Source organism: Somniosus microcephalus, unplaced genomic scaffold, assembly GCF_052327205.1.
Source record: "Somniosus microcephalus isolate GS21.2 unplaced genomic scaffold, FLI_Smic_1.0 unresolved_chr7, whole genome shotgun sequence".
NCBI classification, from domain to species: Eukaryota; Metazoa; Chordata; class Chondrichthyes; order Squaliformes; family Somniosidae; genus Somniosus; species Somniosus microcephalus.
Window position 1 is genome coordinate 20269568 of NW_028225185.1, and position 18662 is coordinate 20288229.

Here is an 18662-nt window from a genome sequence, read left to right on the forward strand (position 1 = left end):
GCACGCAGTAGTAAGAGAGAGAAAGACAGACAGAGCGCGCACAAGGGGGAGAGGGGGGAAGAGAGGGAGAAAGCTGGTGCACAGTAACAGAAGAGAGAACGAACAATAATAACAGGAGACACAGAGGTGGTGCACAGTAACAGGGCAGGAAGCTGGCACTCAAATCCTGCTAAAGTCGCTCGTGTTTGAAGTTTAGACACGTGCAGTGTGTGCGTGTAGACACTTTCTGACCCCGATCATGTACAGGGCAGCTGGCTTGGCCTGGCCTGGCGCAGAGTGTGTACACTTTCACTCTGCTCTAACAATGGGGCTGCTGGGGACGATAAATTTCAATAACTGCCCACCTGAAAACGGCCGGCGGTCGAGAATCGAGGGGACACCTCGGGCACCCCTCAGCCTGCGAATGGCCGAAGAGCCCGCGGGTACTCTGGCCGTTCGTACCAGGCGGCGAGTGGCCCGGCCTTAAAGGGGCCGCTGGTCACCGTTCCATAAAAGGCCCCAAACCTCTTCTTTTAGTGAGGCCTTTTGAGCGCGTCTGGCCCCCACCACAGACACACACTGGGGCTCGTGATCACCAACCTCCCCCCCCCCAACCCCCGGGGCCGATTCATGGCCCCCCCCACAGCGGGCGAGCTGCTGTAATGGCGCCCAAAGTTTCGCCATTTTGGGTGGAAGTCAGAATCTCCCCCCACCCCACAGCGTGTCTTAAATCCAACCTACAGCACCACCCCCCCCCCCCCCCCCCCCGAAGAGGAGGCTTCCATCCCATAAACCTCGGCCCTGGGGGTGAAAGGACTGCGTGCTCTCTGCCCAAGGGGGTGAGGGGGGGGGGACCACGAGCTGCCAAGCCCATCCTCCGTGGGTCAGCTGGGAGGAGCAACTGCTCTCGCCTACTGCGGGGAGGGGTGCAGTGGAGATTTACTAGAGTGGTCCCAGGAATGAGGGACTTATGCGGAGAGACTGGAGAAGCTGGGGTTGTTCTCCTTAGAGCAGAGAAGGTTAAGGGACGATTTAATAGAGGCGTGCAAAAATCACCAAGAGTTCTGATAAGAGTAAATAAGGAGGGTCGGTAAGCAGAGGACACAGATGTAAGATGACTGGCAAAAGAACCAGGGTGGAGGGGGGAGAAGATGAGGAGAATGTTTTTTTACCCAGCGAGCTGTGATCTGGAATGCGCTGCCTGAAAGGGCGGTGGAAGCAGGTTCAACAGTGACTTTCAAAAAGGGGAATTGGAGAAATACTTGAAAAGGAAAAATTCACAGGGCTGTGGGGAAAGAGCAGAGGGGGGGAGTGGGACTAATTGGAGAGCTCTTTCAATGCAGCACGATGGGCCGAATGGCCTCCTTCCGCGCTGCACGATTCTCCCGAGGCCACGGTGCCGCAGCACGGCTCCAGCTCAGCACTCTACACAGAGCTGCCCTCCCGACCTCGCGCAGGCGAACCACACCCCCCCCCCCCCCCCACCGCCCTCCCCAAACCCCGGGATCGCGGCCAAGTGCGAGAGTAATTCATACTCTGCAGAAAGTATTCGTTTTATCGCTGAATAAAACTCTCAGAAAGATCGCTGGTCACTGATATACGCGTGGAATGACACCTTAACTAAAAAGCTCTCGGGTTTCCTCCAGTAATGTCCTTTATACAAATATTACGACTGTACAACTTTTAGATGGTCATGCTGAGCAAAGTTACCACGGCAGCCAGTCCCCCCAATAATGCAGCTGCCTCGAACATAGAAAACACATTTCCACCCCCCAACCCCACCCCCCCCAACCCCACCTCCCCGCTGTTAATTTAAAAAGAAAAACACACCAAGTAAAACTTTACAACCGAACGGATCCTGGGACACCACTCACGAGCGGGGAGATGGTTGCCGGGCAGCCCTGGGCGCCATCGAAGACGCTTAGGGAGGGAGTTGAGGGTCGAGATCGGCCATCTTGTTGGCGTCGCTGCCGGGCTGGAGTCTCCGTTCCGACAGCCCGACTCCCAAAGCGCAAGGGAGCTGAATCAAAACCTCAGGCTGGCACGCTCCTCCTCCCTCCCTCCCTCCCCACCCACCCGCCGTGGGCTCCCCCCCAAGTCTTCCACCACCACAGGCGGCGGCCCATTGTCTCTGTCTCTCAGAAGCCGTACTTGGCTTGGGTTTGCCGTTTGGTCAGGCGGTTGTCGGACCAGGCGTTCTTCAGCTCCAGCTCCCGCTCTTTGGCCTGGGGGGGGGGGGGTTGGGGGAGGAATAAGAAGGATAGCAAAGCGTTATACTCCTGGGGAGGGTTGGTACAGATGAGAGAGACCAGAGCAAACTGGAACCCTCAGCCACACACGGAGAGCTGAGGGCTCCTCAGAAAAGACAAGAGGCACGGCAAAGGATTCACACCCGAACTATCAAACGACCCCCCACTCCTCCCCACACTCTGCTGAAAAGGGAATGGAGGGTAGGTCTGAGGTTAAGGGCCGCGTCGAGACCAGAGGTCGGAGGCTGCCCAGGAGAGGCGAGATAATGCGCTCGTGTTGGGCTTGGTTGGAGCAGCGTAGGGTGTCAAGACAGAGAGAGACGAGAGTGGGAATGGGAAGTAGAGTGGCTTAGGGTCAACTCCCAGACAGACAGAGAAATTGGGTAAACTGGTCACCAATGCCGTGTTTGGTCTCCCCAATGTAGAGGCGGCCACACTGAGCAGTGAATGCACGAAACTGGATTACAGGAAGTGCCTGATAATTACATAGGATATATGTTACATGTCACATTAGGGAAGGGGAGCGTTACCTGGACACCAAGTTCCAGGAGGCAGTCACACCCACTAGAGTAATTACTTCCAATTTGACCCATGGTCAGGGACAGGAGGGTGTGTGACTATAAGCGAGGCAGGTATTGGGATCCAGGAGGTAGTGATGGAGGAGCCTCGGTCCTTGGCATTGTCCAACAGGTACGAGATTCTTGCTCCCTGTGTGGACGAGGGCAGAGACTGCAGGGAGGATGAGCAATCTGACCTCAGCACCGTGGTACAGGGAGTCATTCAAGTGGGGGGGGGGGGGGGGGGGGGGGGGGAAGGTAAAAAGAAATGTTGTAGCGATAGGGGACAGTATAGTTAGGGGGATAGATACTGTTCTCTGCAGCCCAGAACGTGAGTCCCGAAGGCTGTGTTGCCTGCCCGGTGCCAGGGTTAAGGGCATCTCCTCTGGGCTGGAGAGGAACTTGGAGTGGGAGGGGGAAGATCCAGTTGTTGTGGTCCACGTTGGTACCAATGACATAGGTAGGACAAGGAAAGAGGTTCTGCTGAGGGAGTATGAGCAGCTAGGGGCTAAATTAAAAAGCAGAACCACAAAGGTAATAATCTCTGGATTACTACCCGAGCGAATTTGCATAAGATCAGAGAAATGAACGAGTGGCTTAAAGACTGGTGTGGGAGAAATGGGTTTCGATTCGTGGGGCGGGAATTTAAAAAGTCAATGAGAAAACAATAGAGCAGGATAGAGATGGGGGGAAATAATAACTAGAGTGCGACAGGAACGGACAGAATGTTTAAAAATAAGAATGCAACAGAAAATGGGGCCAAAACAAGAAGGAATGGTTAAAAGACAAAGTTAAAAAGCTCTATCTGAATGCACGCAGCATTCGTAACAAGATAAATGAGTTGACGGCACAAATAGATACAAATGGGTATGATCTAATCGCCATTACAGAGACGCGGTCGCAAGGTGACCAGGGCTGGGTACAGGAAACTCTCAATTTACCAGCACCTAAATAACCGGAAATCTGTTAACCGGCAAAACTCAGGAGTAGGTTCAGGTAAGTTTTACTTCAGATCAGTGGCCGTTCCTGGATCTGTGGGTGTGTAACCGGGGTTCCTGCACCTGTTGCTAAGCAACAGGGACGCCTGGATCTTGTGGCCGAGGTTCCTGCACCTGTTGCTAAGCAACAGGGACGCCTGGATCTTGTGGCCGGGGTTCCTGCACCTGCTGCTAAGCAACAGGGAAGCCTGGATTTGTTGTTGTGTACGGAGCTCTCGTACCTTTTGCTATACCTCTCTGTAATCCGGACTTTTTGATAAACTGGCACCACGCTGGTCCAGTCGGTGCCGGATAAAAAAAAGTTTCCTGTATTTGACAATTCGGAAGGATAGATTGAGGTAATGTAGAGAGCTCCAATCCCCAGACTGAGGTAATGTAGAGAGCTCCAGTCCACAGGTTGGGAATTTACCACCTCTATCACAGGCTTTGTACACTAAAGTTACTTTGTTGTGGAGCGCTGGGCTTTGTGGCGTGCTCCTATGCCCCCGTGATGCACTGGGTGCCACTCACCTGGTGGATCAGGTAGGTGATCTGGTGCTTGCGCCGCTGTTGGCTTGTGGGCTGCTCGCCTCGTTTCTATAGAAACACAAGAGCAAAAAACATAGAATTAAAATCACCGCAATCAATCAATCCGGGACCACCATTAGAACCAGGTAAATCGGACACGCACTCTGAGGCAGTACCCATCTCAGTAAAAGCTGCCGGAATCCACAATTAAATATCCCCAATGTCTTACTTAAGTCTCCGCCGCATCTGCTCCGACGATGCCACCTTCCACACCAGTGCGTCCGACGTGTCTTCCTTTTTCCTCAACCGAGGATTCCCCTCTACCGTGGTTGACACGGCCCTCGACCGTGTCCGTTCTATCTCCCGCACTTCAGCCCTCACCCCGGCCCCTCCCTCCCGGAACCACGATAGGGTTCCCCTTGTCCTCACCTTTCACCCCACCAGCCTCCACGTTCAACGGATCATCCTCCGCCATTTCCAACGTGATCCCACCACCAAACGCATCTTCCCCTCACCTCTTTCAGCATTCCGTAGGGACCGCTCCCTCCGAGACACCCTGGTCCACTCCTCTATCACCCCCAGCACCCCTTCCCCTTCGCCCGGCACCTTCCCGTGCAAGCGCAGGAGATGCAACACCTGCCCTTATACCTCCCCCCTTCCCATTGTCCAGGGCCCCAACCACCCCTTCCAGGTGAAACAGCGATTTACTTGTACTTGCAATCTAGTATACTGTATTCGCTGCTCACGATGTGGTCTCCTCTACATCGGGGAGACCAAACGCAGATTGGGTGACCGCTTTGCGGAACACCTCCGTTCAGTCCGTAAGGGTGACCCCGAGCTTCCGGTCGCCTGTCATTTCAATTCACCATTCCATTCCCACTCGGACCTCACCGTCTGCGGCCTCTTGCATTGTTCCACGGAAGCTCAGCGTAAGCTCGAGGAACAGCACCTCATCTTCCGATTAGGCACTTTACAGCCTTCCGGACTCAATATCGAGTTCAACAATTTCAGATCATAACCTCGGCCCCTATTTCATTTTTATATTTTTTATCCACACTTTTGGTTTGTACCTTTTTCCTTTTTTTCCTCTCTCCCACATGGCAGCTGTCTCTCACTCTGCCAGCGCATTTCACACTTCATCTAGAGCCATTGTTTGTTTCTTTACCTGTCCTATTACCATCTCGTCTCACCTTGAATATCTCTTAATGTCTCTTCTTTCATCCCCTCCCCCATTTCCCAGCCCCCAAACTGCCTTTTGTTTCATTTCCTGCCTTTACTCTCAGTTCTGACGAAGGGTTTCGACCCGAAACGTTGACTCTATTTCTCCCCACGGATGTTGCCTGGCCTGCTGAGTTTTTCAGCATTTTCTGTTATTACGGATTTCCAGCATCCGCAGTATTTTGCTATCGTGTTACTTACAGGTGTCAGGGGGTGGGGGCAGGGGAAGAGAGGAGACGAGCGGGGCAAGGAGAAGAGGTAACATAAATAGACCCCACTCCATCCCGGTCTACTGACCCCTCGCTCAACCACCCCACTCCACACTGAACTACACTGTGGGAGGTGTACCAGTTACAGTCGAAATGGTTTGCGCTTCAGCCTCTGTGACATCAACGCGCCGCGCTTTTCGTCCCCCTCCGACAGAGAGGGTGCCCAAGGCAGAGGGGCAAACGATGCCCGACAGCTCTCCCAATCCGAGCAAGCAGCTGCTCGGGCAAAGGCCTGGGAGCTGGTAGAAGGCCCAAAGGCCGGCCAGTCAGTCAGGGGGAAACTGATCAACTGGTAGGCATCAGGGAGAACCCCCTTGTAGTGTCTTCAGTTCCAATCGCCCGTGGCCCGTCCGAGGATATTTGAGCAATGTACCTCTGTGAGAACTCGGCCCAGATATCCACGGCTCATTTCTTTTATACTGAAGGGCAAAATGCTTATGACAGTAAAATCAGTGAGAGGTGAATCTGACAGAGGCTTGGAGAAAGATCTTTCGGATGAGACGTTAAACCGAGGCCCCGTCTGCTCTCTCGGGTGGACGTAAAAGATCCCACGGCCACTATTGGAGGAAGAGCCGGGGTGGGGGGGGAGGGGGGGGCAATATTTATCCCTCAACCAATATTTCTAAAAACAGATGATCTGGTTATTATCACATTGCTGTTTGTGCGAGCTTGCTGTGTGCAAATTGGCTGCCGCGTTTCCTACATTACAACAGTGACCACACTTCAAAAAAGTACTTCATTGGCTCTAAAGCGCTTTGGGACGTCCTGAGGTCATGAAAGGCGCGGGAGAAATGCGAGTCTGTCTTTTTTTCTAGGATCTGGAGAATTCTTTTACTGTGGGAATGCAATGATCTGGAGAGCCATTTCCCCCTCGCTGGAATGTCCTTCCCCCCCCCCCCCTCCCTCGCTGGAGGTGCTTGTGCATTCACCCCGCCCCCTCCACCCAGCTGTTCCATCCTGTTCAAAGACTTTACGCCCCACTGGGAGGCTTCAATGTAGCCACTCTGGCGTGTAGTCAGGCAGGATTATTGCCAGGCACTTGTGATTTGATTGAAATGACCCTGGTCAGTGATTGCATAGACACTCCCAGCACAGAGGCCTGGCGTACCCGTGCTGGATCTCTGAAAGAGCGGTCGAGCTCAGTCCCACACCCCCCCCTGCTTTTTGTCCGTAACCCCGTGAGCTCCTCATCCTCCAGTACCAACTCCCTCTGAAAATTATTGCTGGAATCAGCTTCCGCCTCCTTTCCAGGTCGAGCGTTCCAGGTCCCCACAGCTCTCCGAGTGAAACAACTTCTCCTCGCCCCTCTCGATCTTTTGCCAATGATTTTGAATCTACACCCTCTGGTTATTGACCCACTCGCCAGAGGGACCGGCCTCTCTCTCTCTCCACTCCATCGAAACCCCTCACCATCTTGAAAGCCTCCATGAGGTCACCTCTCAACCGTCTCTGTTCCAAGCAGAACAGTCCGAACTTCTCCAACCTCTCCTCATAACTGAAGTCCCCTCGTCCCTGGTCACATCCTGGTAAACCCCCTCTGTCCCCTTTCTAAGGCCTCGACATCTTTCCCGAAGTGTGGGGCCCAGAATTGTCCACAGTACTCCAGCTGTGGCCCAACCTGTGATTTATAAAGTTCCAGCCTGGTCGCTTTGTTTTTATATTCTATTCCTCTGTGTATAAACCCAAGTAACCGTTGTGCTTTAATTTCAATGGGTTCAGACAGAACCCTGCAAACACTATTGTGAAACTCGACAGCCAATCTTCCGACTAGCAATTCTAAGGCAGAGACTCGCGCAAATAGTGCAAGAAATATAGCTTTATAAATCGGCTGATCAGTCACCAGTGACGACCCGTGTACAAACGGTCCCCGCTGCCCCCGGGCTCCAACAGCCCTCCAGCACCTTGCAGCTAGTCACAATATATATTAATGATCTAGGCGAGGGAACTAGATGTAATATCTCCAAGTTTGCAGACGACACAAAGCTGGGTGGGCGTGTGTGCTGTGAGGAGGATGCTGAGAAACTGCAGTATGATTTGGACAGGTTGGGTGATTGGGCAGATGCATGGCAGATGCAGTATAATGTGGATAAATGCGAGGTTATCCACTTTGGTGGCAAAAACAGAAAGGCAGTTTATCTGAACGGCAATAGATTGGGAGAAGGGGAAGTGCAACTAGACCTGGGTGTCCTTGTGCACCAGTCGCTGAAGGTAAGCATGCAGGTGGTTAAGAAGGCAAATGGTAAGTTGGCCTTCATAGCGAGAGGATTCGAGTACAGGAGCAAGGATGTCTTGCTGCAGTTGTACAGGGCCTTGGTGAGACCACACCTGGAGTATTGTGTGCAGTTTTGGTCGCCTTATCTCAGGAAGGATGTTCTTGCCATGGAGGGAGTGCAGCGAAGATTCACCAGACTGATACCTGGGATGGCAGGAATGACGTATGAGGAGAGATTGGGTCGATTGGGCTTATACTCACTGGGAGTTTAGAAGAATGAGAGGGGATCTCATTGAAACTTATAAAATTCTGACAGGACGAGACAGACTAGATGCAGGAAGGATGTTCCCGATGGCCGGGGAGTCCAGAACCAGGGGTCACAGTCTAAGGATAAGGGGTAAGCCATTTAGGACAGAGATGAGGAGGAATTTCTTCACCCAGAGAGTGGTGAACCTGTGGAATTCTCTGCCACAGAAGGCAGTGGAGGTCAATTCATTAAATATATTCAAGAAAGAGTTGGATATATTTCTTAAGGTTAAAGGGATCAAGGGATATGGGGAGAAAGCAGGGACTGGGTACTGAATTTGGATGATCAGCCATGATCGCATTAAATGGCGGAGCAGGCTCGAGGGGCTGAATGGCCGACTCCTGCTCCTATCCTCTATGTTTCTATGAGCGCCTGTTCCTCCTGGACAAGCCGGAATGGCGCACGGGCTAATTCAACCGCGGAGGAATCGCAGCTGAAACCAATCGTGTCCTCGGCCAGTGATTACACACGCTTTCCGAAAGGATCAAACCCCCCCCCACCCTTGGGTGCAGAGACCGATTACACTACCCCGAATGCCTTCCCGACCAAGATCAGCTGGTTAACGGAACCAGGGAGGACTTTCTCAGTTTAAAAAAAAAATCACTCTGGGGAGGTGGGCGTCGCTGGCATGTATTGCCCATCCCTAGTTGCCCCCGAGAAAGTGGTGTTGGGTCTTCCTGAACGGTCCGATACAACTGAGGGGCCCACTTCAGAGGGCAGTTAAGGGTCAACCACGTTTGGTGTGGGACTGGAGTCACATCTCGGCCAGACCGGGGAAGGGCAGTAGATTTCCTTCCCTAAAAGGGACATTAGTGAACCAGTTGGGATTTCACAGATACCAGCTTTTTATTTCCACATTTAAAAAAAAACTGATCAGATTCTCAAACTGCCATGGTGGGATTTTAACTTGCGCTCTCTGGATTACGAGTTCAGGCTAATCCAGTAACATAACCACTACGCTACAACACTTGTTCCCTCTAGACTGGACTATTCCAACGCTCTCCTGGCCGGCCTACCAGCTTCCACCCAAATCACCTGCCGCCTCGTGTCCTAACTCGCCCCGAGTCCCGTTCACCCATCACCCCCTGTGCTCGCTGACTTACACTGGCTCCCGGTCCGGCAACACCTCGATTTTGAAATGCCTCCATGGCCCTCGCCCCCGTCTCTATCTCTGTAACCTCCTCCAGCCCTACAACCCAACCCCCCCCCCCCCCCCCCCCGGCCGAGATCTCTGCGTTCCTCCAATTCTGCCCTCGAGCATCCCCCCGATTTCCATCACTCCACCATTGGCGGCCGTGCCTTCAGCCGCCTGGGCCCCGAGCTCTGGAATTCCCTCCCTAAACCTCTCCGCCTCTCTCTCCTCCTTTAAGACGCTCCTTAAAACCGACCTCTTTGACCAAGCATTTGGTCGCCTGTCCTAATATCTCCTTGTGAGGCTTGGTGTCAAATTTCATCTGATAATATAGAAACATAGAAGATAGGAGCAGGAGTAGGCCATTCGGCCCCTCGAGCCTGCTCCGCCATTCAATGAGGTCATGGCTGATCATCCAAATTCAGTACCCTGTCCCTGCCTTCTCCCCATATCCCTTGATCCCGTTAGCCTTAAGAAATATAACTAACTCCTTCTTGAATATATTTAATAAATTGGCCTCAACTGCCTTCTGTGGTAGAGAATTCCACAGGTTCACCACTCTCTGGGTGAAGAAATTCCTCCTCATCTCTGTCCTAAATGGCTTACCCCTTATCCTTAGACTGTGACCCCTGGTTCTGGACTCCCCCGCCATCGGGAACATCCTTCCTGCATCTAGTCTGTCTAGTCCTGTTAGAATTTTATAAGTTTCAATGAGATCCCTTCTCATTCTTCTAAACTCCAGCGAGTATAAGCCCAATCGACCCAATCTCTCCTCATACGTCATTCCTGCCATCCCAGGTATCAGTCTGGTGAATCTTCGCTGCACTCCCTCCATGGCAAGAACATCCTTTCTCAGGTAAGGTGACCAAAACTGCACACAATACTCAAGGTGCGGTCTCACCAAGGCCCTGTACAACTGCAGCAAGGCATCCTTGTTCCTGTACTCGAACCCATACTGGAGTTTCTCGGCATCCTCCTCACAGCACACACGCCCACCCAGCTTTGTGTCGTCTGCAAACTTGGAGATAACACTCCGGTGAAGCATTAAAGGCGCTGTATAGATGCAGGTTGTTGGATGAGTTCCCCGGTAGGGGATCAGGTTGACTCCGCGCTCACTGTACCTTACTGAACGATTTCATGTCCTTCTCCTCAGTCAGGGACTTCATCAGCCACTGCTGCGATCCGCTCAGCTGATCGTCTCCCTTGATCTCCACGAAACTCACTTCCTCCTTGCCGCGATTTCTTTTCCCTTGAAGTCTCTTGAACTGAAAAGGGAAGCACGGCAATAAATCCCACCACCTCAAATATAGACGGTAAACTTCCCGTTCCTTCCAGATGAACGGGGTGGGGCGCGCCAGGAGCCAATGCTCCCCGTAAGCTGCGCTTCGTTCTGCGCGGCCTGTTTCTTTTAATGCGCCGCCCTTTTAAATTTCTGCGCACCCGTGGTGTTCACGATATAAAAGCCGGTGAGCGGCCAGGGCGGGACCCTGCCGATGACTGCGCGGCCTCGCGCGCGCAGCTTAGCGGGAACATTGGGGGGAAAACAATAGGCTCAAACCTCTGCCCTTTCTCCAATCACGTCGGGGGAATTACAGAGTTTACAGCACAGAAACAGGCCATTCGGCCCAACTGGACCGTGCCGGTGTTTCTGCTCCACACCAGCCTCCTCCTGCCCCTCTTCATCTCACCCCATCACCATATCCTTCTATTCCTTTCTCCCTCATGTGTTTATCCAGCTTCCCCTTAATTATTCACCTCACCCACTCCCTGTGGTAGCGAGTTCCACATTCTCACCACTCTCTGGGTAAAGAAGTTTCTCCTCAATTCCCGATTGGATTTATGAGTGACTCTCATTGCTGGCCCCTAGTTCTGGACTCACCCCCGGCCCCCCACCCCACAATTCTACACAAAATGGCTGCTCCCACGCCTCCTCAAACCAGCACCTTAAAGTTTAAAAGGAGATACAGGAAACTCTCGATTTACCGGCACCTAAATAACCGGAAATCTCGGTTAACCGGCAAAATTCAGGAGTAGGTTCAGGTAAGTTTTACTTCATATTAGTGGCCTGTTCCTGGATCTTGTGGTTGGAGTTCCTGCACCTGTTGCTAAGCAACAGGGACGCTTGGATCTTGTGGTCGGAGTTCCTGCACCTGTTGCTAAGCAACAGGGACGCTTGGATCTTGTGGTCGGAGTTCCTGCACCTGTTGCTAAGCAACAGGGACGCTTGGATCGTGTGGTCGGAGTTCCTGCACCTGTTGCTAAGCAACAGGGACGCTTGGATCTTGTGGTCGGAGTTCCTGCACCTGTTGCTAAGCAACAGGGAAGCCTGGATTTGTTGCTGTGTACGGGGCTCTCGTACCTTTTAACTATACTGCTCTGTAATCCGGACTTTTTGATAAACCGGCACCACGCCGGTCCCGTTGGTGCCGGATAAAAAAGAGTTTCCTGTACAAGGTGGTGATGCACTTTTATTTATTTATTTATTTTAAACGCTACAATCTTACCTCTGATGGAAGTGCGCCGTCGGAACACGTCAGACGGAAGCGTCAGAGCTGGAATAGCGGAATTGCTCCAGCCAGTGACCCTTTTGTTTCGTTCGTCAAGGTGAAAGAGAGAATCTAACCCAGGCCTGTGTTCCCTCTCGAAAGACAGCCAAGGAAACCCAATCATCGCCTCCAGAACCGTTCTCGACGACTTCCCCAGCAGTCAACACAGGCCCTCGATCATCAACCTTGGTGTCAAAATTCCCGTCATTACATCAACACCGGAACCACGGTGGAACGTCAAAAAAAAGGGACCGGGAAACCGTCCACAGGTCAGTGGGCACCAGCACCAGATAGATGGATTGAGTACAGGAACAAGGATGTCTTGCTGCAGTTGTACAGGGCCTTGGTGAGAACACACCTTGAGTAGTGTGTGCAGTTTTGGTCGCCTTATCTGAGGAAGGATGTTCTTGCCATGGAGGGAGTGCAGCGAAGATTCACCAGACTGATACCTGGGATGGCAGGAATGACGTATGAGGAGAGATTAGGTCAATTGGGCTTGTATTCGCTGGAGTTTAGAAGAATGAGAGGGGATCTCATTGAAACTTATAAAATTCTGACAGGACTGGACAGACGTCGAAGGCTCTGGTGGACAAAGGATTGCGATGCTGGGTGAAACCACAGCTTTCGACAAACTTGATGGCGGCACAAAGATAGTCAACGACATCTGATCCATTCGCCTCGGGTGAACTAAACGCAGCCCTGTCGACAACCAAACCTGGAAGGATGTTCCCGATGGCGGGGGAGTCCAGAACCAGGGGTCACAGTCTAAGGATAAGGGGTAAGCCATTTAGGACAGAGATGAGGAGGAATTTCTTCACCCAGAGAGTGGTGAACCTGTGGAATTCTCTACCACAGAAGGCAGTTGAGGCCAATTCATTAAATATATTCAAGAAGGAGTTGGATATATTCCTTAAGGCTAAAGGGATCAAGGGATATGGGGAGAAGGCAGGGACAGGGTGCTGAATTTGGATGATCAGCCATGATCTCATTGAATGGCGGAGCAGGCTCGAGGGGCCGAATGGCCGACTCCTGCTCCTATCTTCTAGATTTCTATGATTCCACCAACCACCGGCGCCGTCAACAGATTTACAGCAATTATTAAAGCTGCCGCAAAACGCAGTATAGCTCGGGGGTTTGGAAAGATGGGTATTCCTTGTTGGACGGGAGAAAGCGAGGCTCTCTGCCAGGAGTATTCGCTGAACAAGAACCCCGCCACAGCCACCGCTAACGCTGGAGACCGTGAATTCGGCCAGACGTGAAAGGCGGAGGAGCCTTGTGGAGAAGACCAACTTCACTCACTCCAGCAGGAAAGCTCCGTCAACGTGGCGGGGCAAAGCCCGCCTATAAACGCAGGACCACCATCAGATTGACGATCCCACTTGCTACAAACGTCGAAGGCTCCGGTGGACAAAGGATTGCGACGCTGAGTGAAACCGCAGCTTTCGACAAACTTGATGGCGGCACCAAGATGGTCAACGACGTCTGATCCATTCGCCTCGGACGAACCAAACGCAGCCCTGTCGACAAGCAAACCTGGAAAAGCTGCTGGTCCGGACTGTGTTTATCCAGAATTCCTAATTGCACTGGGACCCACAAAGTGAAGAGATGGTTGACCTCCTCCTTCTCAAAGGCACTGGCAACCGGTAAAATTCTTTGGAGGGAGACTAAAATAATTGCCCTCCTGAAGCAGGGGAAGAATGATCGTGAAGCCTCCAGCTACCGCCCGATCTCCTTACTTTGCACTTGTTATAAAGTGTTGGAGAGGCTACTACACAGACTAGCCCCTATCATCGAGCCAACCATTCCCAACGAGCAAGCGGGCTTCCGGAGTAGCCGTGACTGCTGCGACCAAGTGGTAGCTTTAACAACGCACGTCGAAGCAGGCTTCCAGCGCCAGACCGCCGTAGCACTCGTGGACCGGTCAGCGGCGTATGACACAGTATGGAAGCATGGACTGCTTTTCAAGCTCTCCACCATTTAACCCTGCAGATCCATCTTCTCAACTCCATGCTTAGCAACCGACATTCCCTTGTACACTCTGGCACCCAGAAGAGTAGATCTAGGACATTGAACAACAGACTCCCACAGGATTCTGTCCTGGCACCCATGTTGTTCGATGTTTACACCAGTGACCAGCCCGAAACAGAGTCCCGCAAGTTCACTAATGCTGATGACATTGCCTTGGCCACGCAAAACATGAATCTGTCCGTCACCGAGGAGACCCTGGCCAGTGATTTACAGAGGACAGAGGCCTACTGCTGCCAATGGCGACTTCGGCCAAACCCGCAAAAGATGGTCACCTCGACATTCCACCTCCACACCCGCCAAGCAAACCAAGCTTTGAAAGTCTCCTTTTGCGGTGCAGAGGTAAACCAGGCCAAAAAACCCTCCTATTTAGGAGTCACACTTGATCGCACCCTGTCATTTAGACAGCGTCTCCAGAACCTTGGGAAGAAACTAAAGAGTAGGGTCAACTTGATCTAGAAACTCACCAGATCCACATGGGGAGCAGACACTCAAACCCTCCGCATGGCAGCACTCACCCTGGTGTACTCTACAGCGGAATGCTGCTCTCTGGCATGGCTAGCGAGTCCGCATGTCAAATCCGTTGCTGTCCAGCTGAATTCTACTACGAGAATTATCACCGGTACGCTTTTATCGACACCAACATCTTGGCTGCCCGTGCTTGCAAACATCACACTGCCACATCTGAGCCGCAAATATGCAGCCTCCAGAGAATACAACCGCCACACCAGCAAAGACATGCCGATCCAAGCCGACTCGAACAACCCACCACCAACCCCTCTCAAATCTAGGAGGCCATTTTGGACCGTCACTGAAGCCCTTCAGCGATCTCCCCTCAGCTTTGATGACCGATGGCGAAATGCCTGGAAGAACTGCGACATACGGAATGGATTCCTTATAGAGGACCCCACCGCACAACCTGAAGGGCCAAACCTTCCTCGCAAACAGTGGACAACCATCAACCGCCTCAGAACCTGGCCATGGTAGATGCTGCCACCTTCTCCATAGATGGGAGATTAAAGCATCCCCATCGTGCGACTGTGGAGCTCCCGATCAGATCCTGGAGCACATCATTGAGCACTGCCCTCGGAGGAAATTCACAGGCAGCCTACAAGATATCCACGCTGTTACACCAGAAGCTTTGGCCTGGATATCTGACTTAGATATTGACGTTGAATTGCTTTGCTACGACCGTACGAAAGAAGTAGTGACCCTCGAGTTTGGCTCACAATCGTGGCTTTGGTCTAAATGCAATTCCCCACTCGGCCCAGCGTGCCTGTGCCGGCTCGTAGAAAGAGCTGTCCGATTAGTCCCACTCCCTCCTGCTCTTTCCCCTTTTAACTCTCGACCCCATTCCCTTTCACAACACTTACTGCTTCATCGTTCATGAAGGTGTTCAATTCCTCTTCCGGAGCTGGCGCGAGGGCAGGGTCTGGGTCCTGGTAGTAGCTGCTGTAGTAGTCCTGCAAACGGACAGAAGAGTCGTCAGTACAGTCGCAGCGTGACCAGCGAAACGGCGGCAATAATCGGCGTCGCAGGTGGAGGAAGGGCAGCTTTCTCACTGCAGGCATCGACTCCCCAACCCCGGCCTCAGCGGAGGGACCCTTCCTCCCGTGTTGGAAGGCACTGTGGCCAAGAGCGCGGGTTGGAGCCTCGCTGAGCCCGGTGCTCACCATGTTAGACAGCGATCAGGAGCGGGCACACTGGCCGAGGTCCCCTCCCTAGCCCCCGGGGCTCGGAGTCGAATCGCTGAGCCCCGACTGCGGCTCAGATAATCAGACAAGGGGGAAAGAGGGCACAGCAAATTCGGCCCCGATATTTAAATCTCAGTAGATTGTAGTGAACGTGGGAGAAAAATAAACAGCGGGGTCCGATTTACTTCACAGCTTTCGTGATGTTATCCCTCCGCACCCGAGAATCGATTTTTCAGTTAAATGGTTACATTTTCACCCATGTTCCAAGTTCAACTTTCGACGGGGGCAGTAAATTACTCTGCCTTCGGGTCCGAAGGTCGTGGGTTCGAGCCCCACTCCAGAGACTTGAGCACATAATCCAATCTGATAGTGCGACGCTCCCTTAGCACTGCACTGGAACTGTCGGAGGGGCGGTACTGAGGGAGCGCCGCACTGTCGGAGGGGCGGTACTGAGGGAGCGCCGCACTGTCGGAGGGGCGGTACTGAGGGAACGCCGCACTGTCGGAGGGGCAGTACTGAGGGAGCGCCGCACTGTCGGAGGGGTGGTACTGAGGGAGCGCCGCACTGTCGGAGGGGCAGTACTGAGGGAGCGCCGCACTGTCGGAGGGGTGGTACTGAGGGAGCACCGCACTCTCGGAGGGGCAGTACTGAGGGAGCACCGCACTCTCGGAGGGGCAGTACTGAGGGAGCGCCGCACTGTCGGAGGGGTGGTACTGAGGGAGCACCGCACTCTCGGAGGGGCAGTACTGAGGGAGTGCCGCACTGTCGGAGGGGCAGTACTGAGGGAGCGCCGCACTGTCGGAGGGGCAGTACTGAGGGAGCGCCGCACTGTCGGAGGGGTGGTACTGAGGGAGCGTCGCACTGTCGGAGGGGCAGTACTGAGGGAGTGCCGCACTGTCGGAGGGGCAGTACTGAGGGAGCGCCGCACTGTCGGAGGGGCAATACTGAGGGAGCGCCGCACTGTCGGAGGGGCAATACTGAGGGAGCGCCGCACTGTCGGAGGGGCAGTACTGAGGGAGCGCCGCACTGTCGGAGGGGCAGTACTGAGGGAGCGCCGCACTGTCGGAGGGGTGGTACTGAGGGAGCGCCGCACTGTCGGAGGGGCAATACTGAGGGAACGCCGCACTGTCGGAGGGGCAATACTGAGGGAGCGCCGCACTGTCGGAGGGGCAGTACTGAGGGAGCGCCGCACTGTCGCAGGGGTAGTACTGAGGGAGCGCCGCACTGTCGGAGGGGCGGTACTGAGGGAGCGCCGCACTGTCGGAGGGGCAGTACTGAGGGAGCCCAGCACTGTCGGAAGTGCCATTAAACCGAGACCCCGTCTGCCCTCTCAGGTGGATGTAAAAGTTCCAAGGCCACTATTTGGAAGAAGAGCAGGGGGAGTTCTCCCCGGTGTCCTGGGGCCAATATTTGTCCCTCAACCAACATCACTAAAAACAGATGCTCCGGTCATTATCACATTGCTGTTTGTGGGAGCTTGCTGTGCACAAATTGGTTGCCACGTTTCCTACATTACAACAGTGACCACACTTCAAAAAGTACTTCAATTGGCTGTGAACTGCTATGGGACGTCCTGAGGTGGGGAAAGGCGCGATTGAAATGGGAGTCTTTCTTTCGTTACAGACTCAGCAATAGATTTAAAAAACCTCCCGATCCCACAGGAGCAGGACATGAAACATATCAGGATAACACTGCAATCGACACAACAGCCGCTGGACTGGGTGAGAAAACAGCTTCAGTTTCCACCTACTCCCAGAGTTAAATATTCACACTACCCACGGCTGAGGTAGCGGGGGGAAACTTGGTTACAACACGGAACAGGAGACCATTCAGCCTCTCGAGACTGTTCTGCCATTCAGTGAGATCAGGGCTGATCTGCAGCTCAACTCCATCGACCCGCCTTGGCTCTGTAACCCTCGATACCCTTACCCAACTAAAATCCATCAATCTCAGTCTCGAAAGCTCCAACTGACCCCCAGCGTCCACAGCTTATTGGGAGGACGAGAGTTCCAGATTTCCACCCCCCTTTGTGTGAAGAAGTGCTGCCTGACATCACCCCTGAACGGCCTGGCTCTAATTTTAAGGTGACGCCCCCCCTTGTTCTGGACTCCCCCCACCAGAGGAAATAGTTCCTCTCTCTCTCTACCCGATCAACTCCTTTAATCATCTTCAACACCTCGATTAGATCACCCCTTAATCTTCTAAACTCGAGGGAATACAAGCCCAGTCTGTGCAACCTGTCCTCGGAGTTTAACCCTTTTAGCCCCCCGGGTATCATTCTGGTGAATCTGCGCCGCTCCCCCTCCGAGGACAAGATCTCCTTCCTTCCTGACGAAATAGGACATGTAATGTAGGAAATTCTATCGATCTTTCCACAGTGACTACACTTCGAAAGTACTTCACTGGTTGTAAAGCGCTTTGGGATGCGCTGAAAGACGCTGGAGAAATGCAAGTCATCCTTTCTCACCAAACTCTTCCAACATTCGATAGACTCTGGAACAGTTCCCATGGATCGGAGGGTAGCTAATGTAACCCCACTATTTAAAAAGGGTGGTAGAGAGAAAACGGGGAATTACAGACCGGTAAGCCTGACATCGGTAGTGGGGAAAATGCTAGAGTCCATTATAAAAGATGTAATAGCAGAGCACTTGGAAAACAGTGACTTTGTCCGATCCTGTCATTATGGATTTACAAAAGGTAAATCGTGCTTGACTAATCTACTGGAATTTTTTGAGGATGTAACTGGTAGAATAGATAAGGGAGAACCAGTGGATGTGGTGTATTTGGACTTTCAGAAGGCTTTCGATAAGGTCCCGCATAAGAGATTAGTGTGCAAAGTTAAAGCACATGGGATTGGGGGCAAGGTACTGACTTGGATAGAGAACTGGTTGGCAGACAGGAAGCAAAGAGTTGGAATAAACGGGTCTTTTTCCGAGTGGCAGGCAGTGACTAGTGGGGTACCGCAGGGA

General features: G+C 52.9%; 1 protein-coding gene across 1 annotated transcript in view; it reads right to left on the reverse strand.

Annotated features, from left to right (window-relative positions):
• Positions 1-2060: 2060 nt before the first annotated feature.
• The window catches only part of prcc (proline rich mitotic checkpoint control factor), a 28593-nt gene continuing 11991 nt past the window's right edge, over positions 2061-18662 (reverse strand). Inside the window, exons 4-7 of the mRNA XM_085978760.1 lie at positions 15373-15462; positions 10550-10693; positions 4294-4359; positions 2061-2204 (exon numbers count right to left, since the gene is read on the reverse strand). Of these exons, the coding sequence (XP_085834886.1) occupies positions 2118-2204; positions 4294-4359; positions 10550-10693; positions 15373-15462 (387 nt within the window). The 3' untranslated portion in view covers positions 2061-2117. The remainder of the gene's footprint in view (positions 2205-4293; positions 4360-10549; positions 10694-15372; positions 15463-18662) is intronic.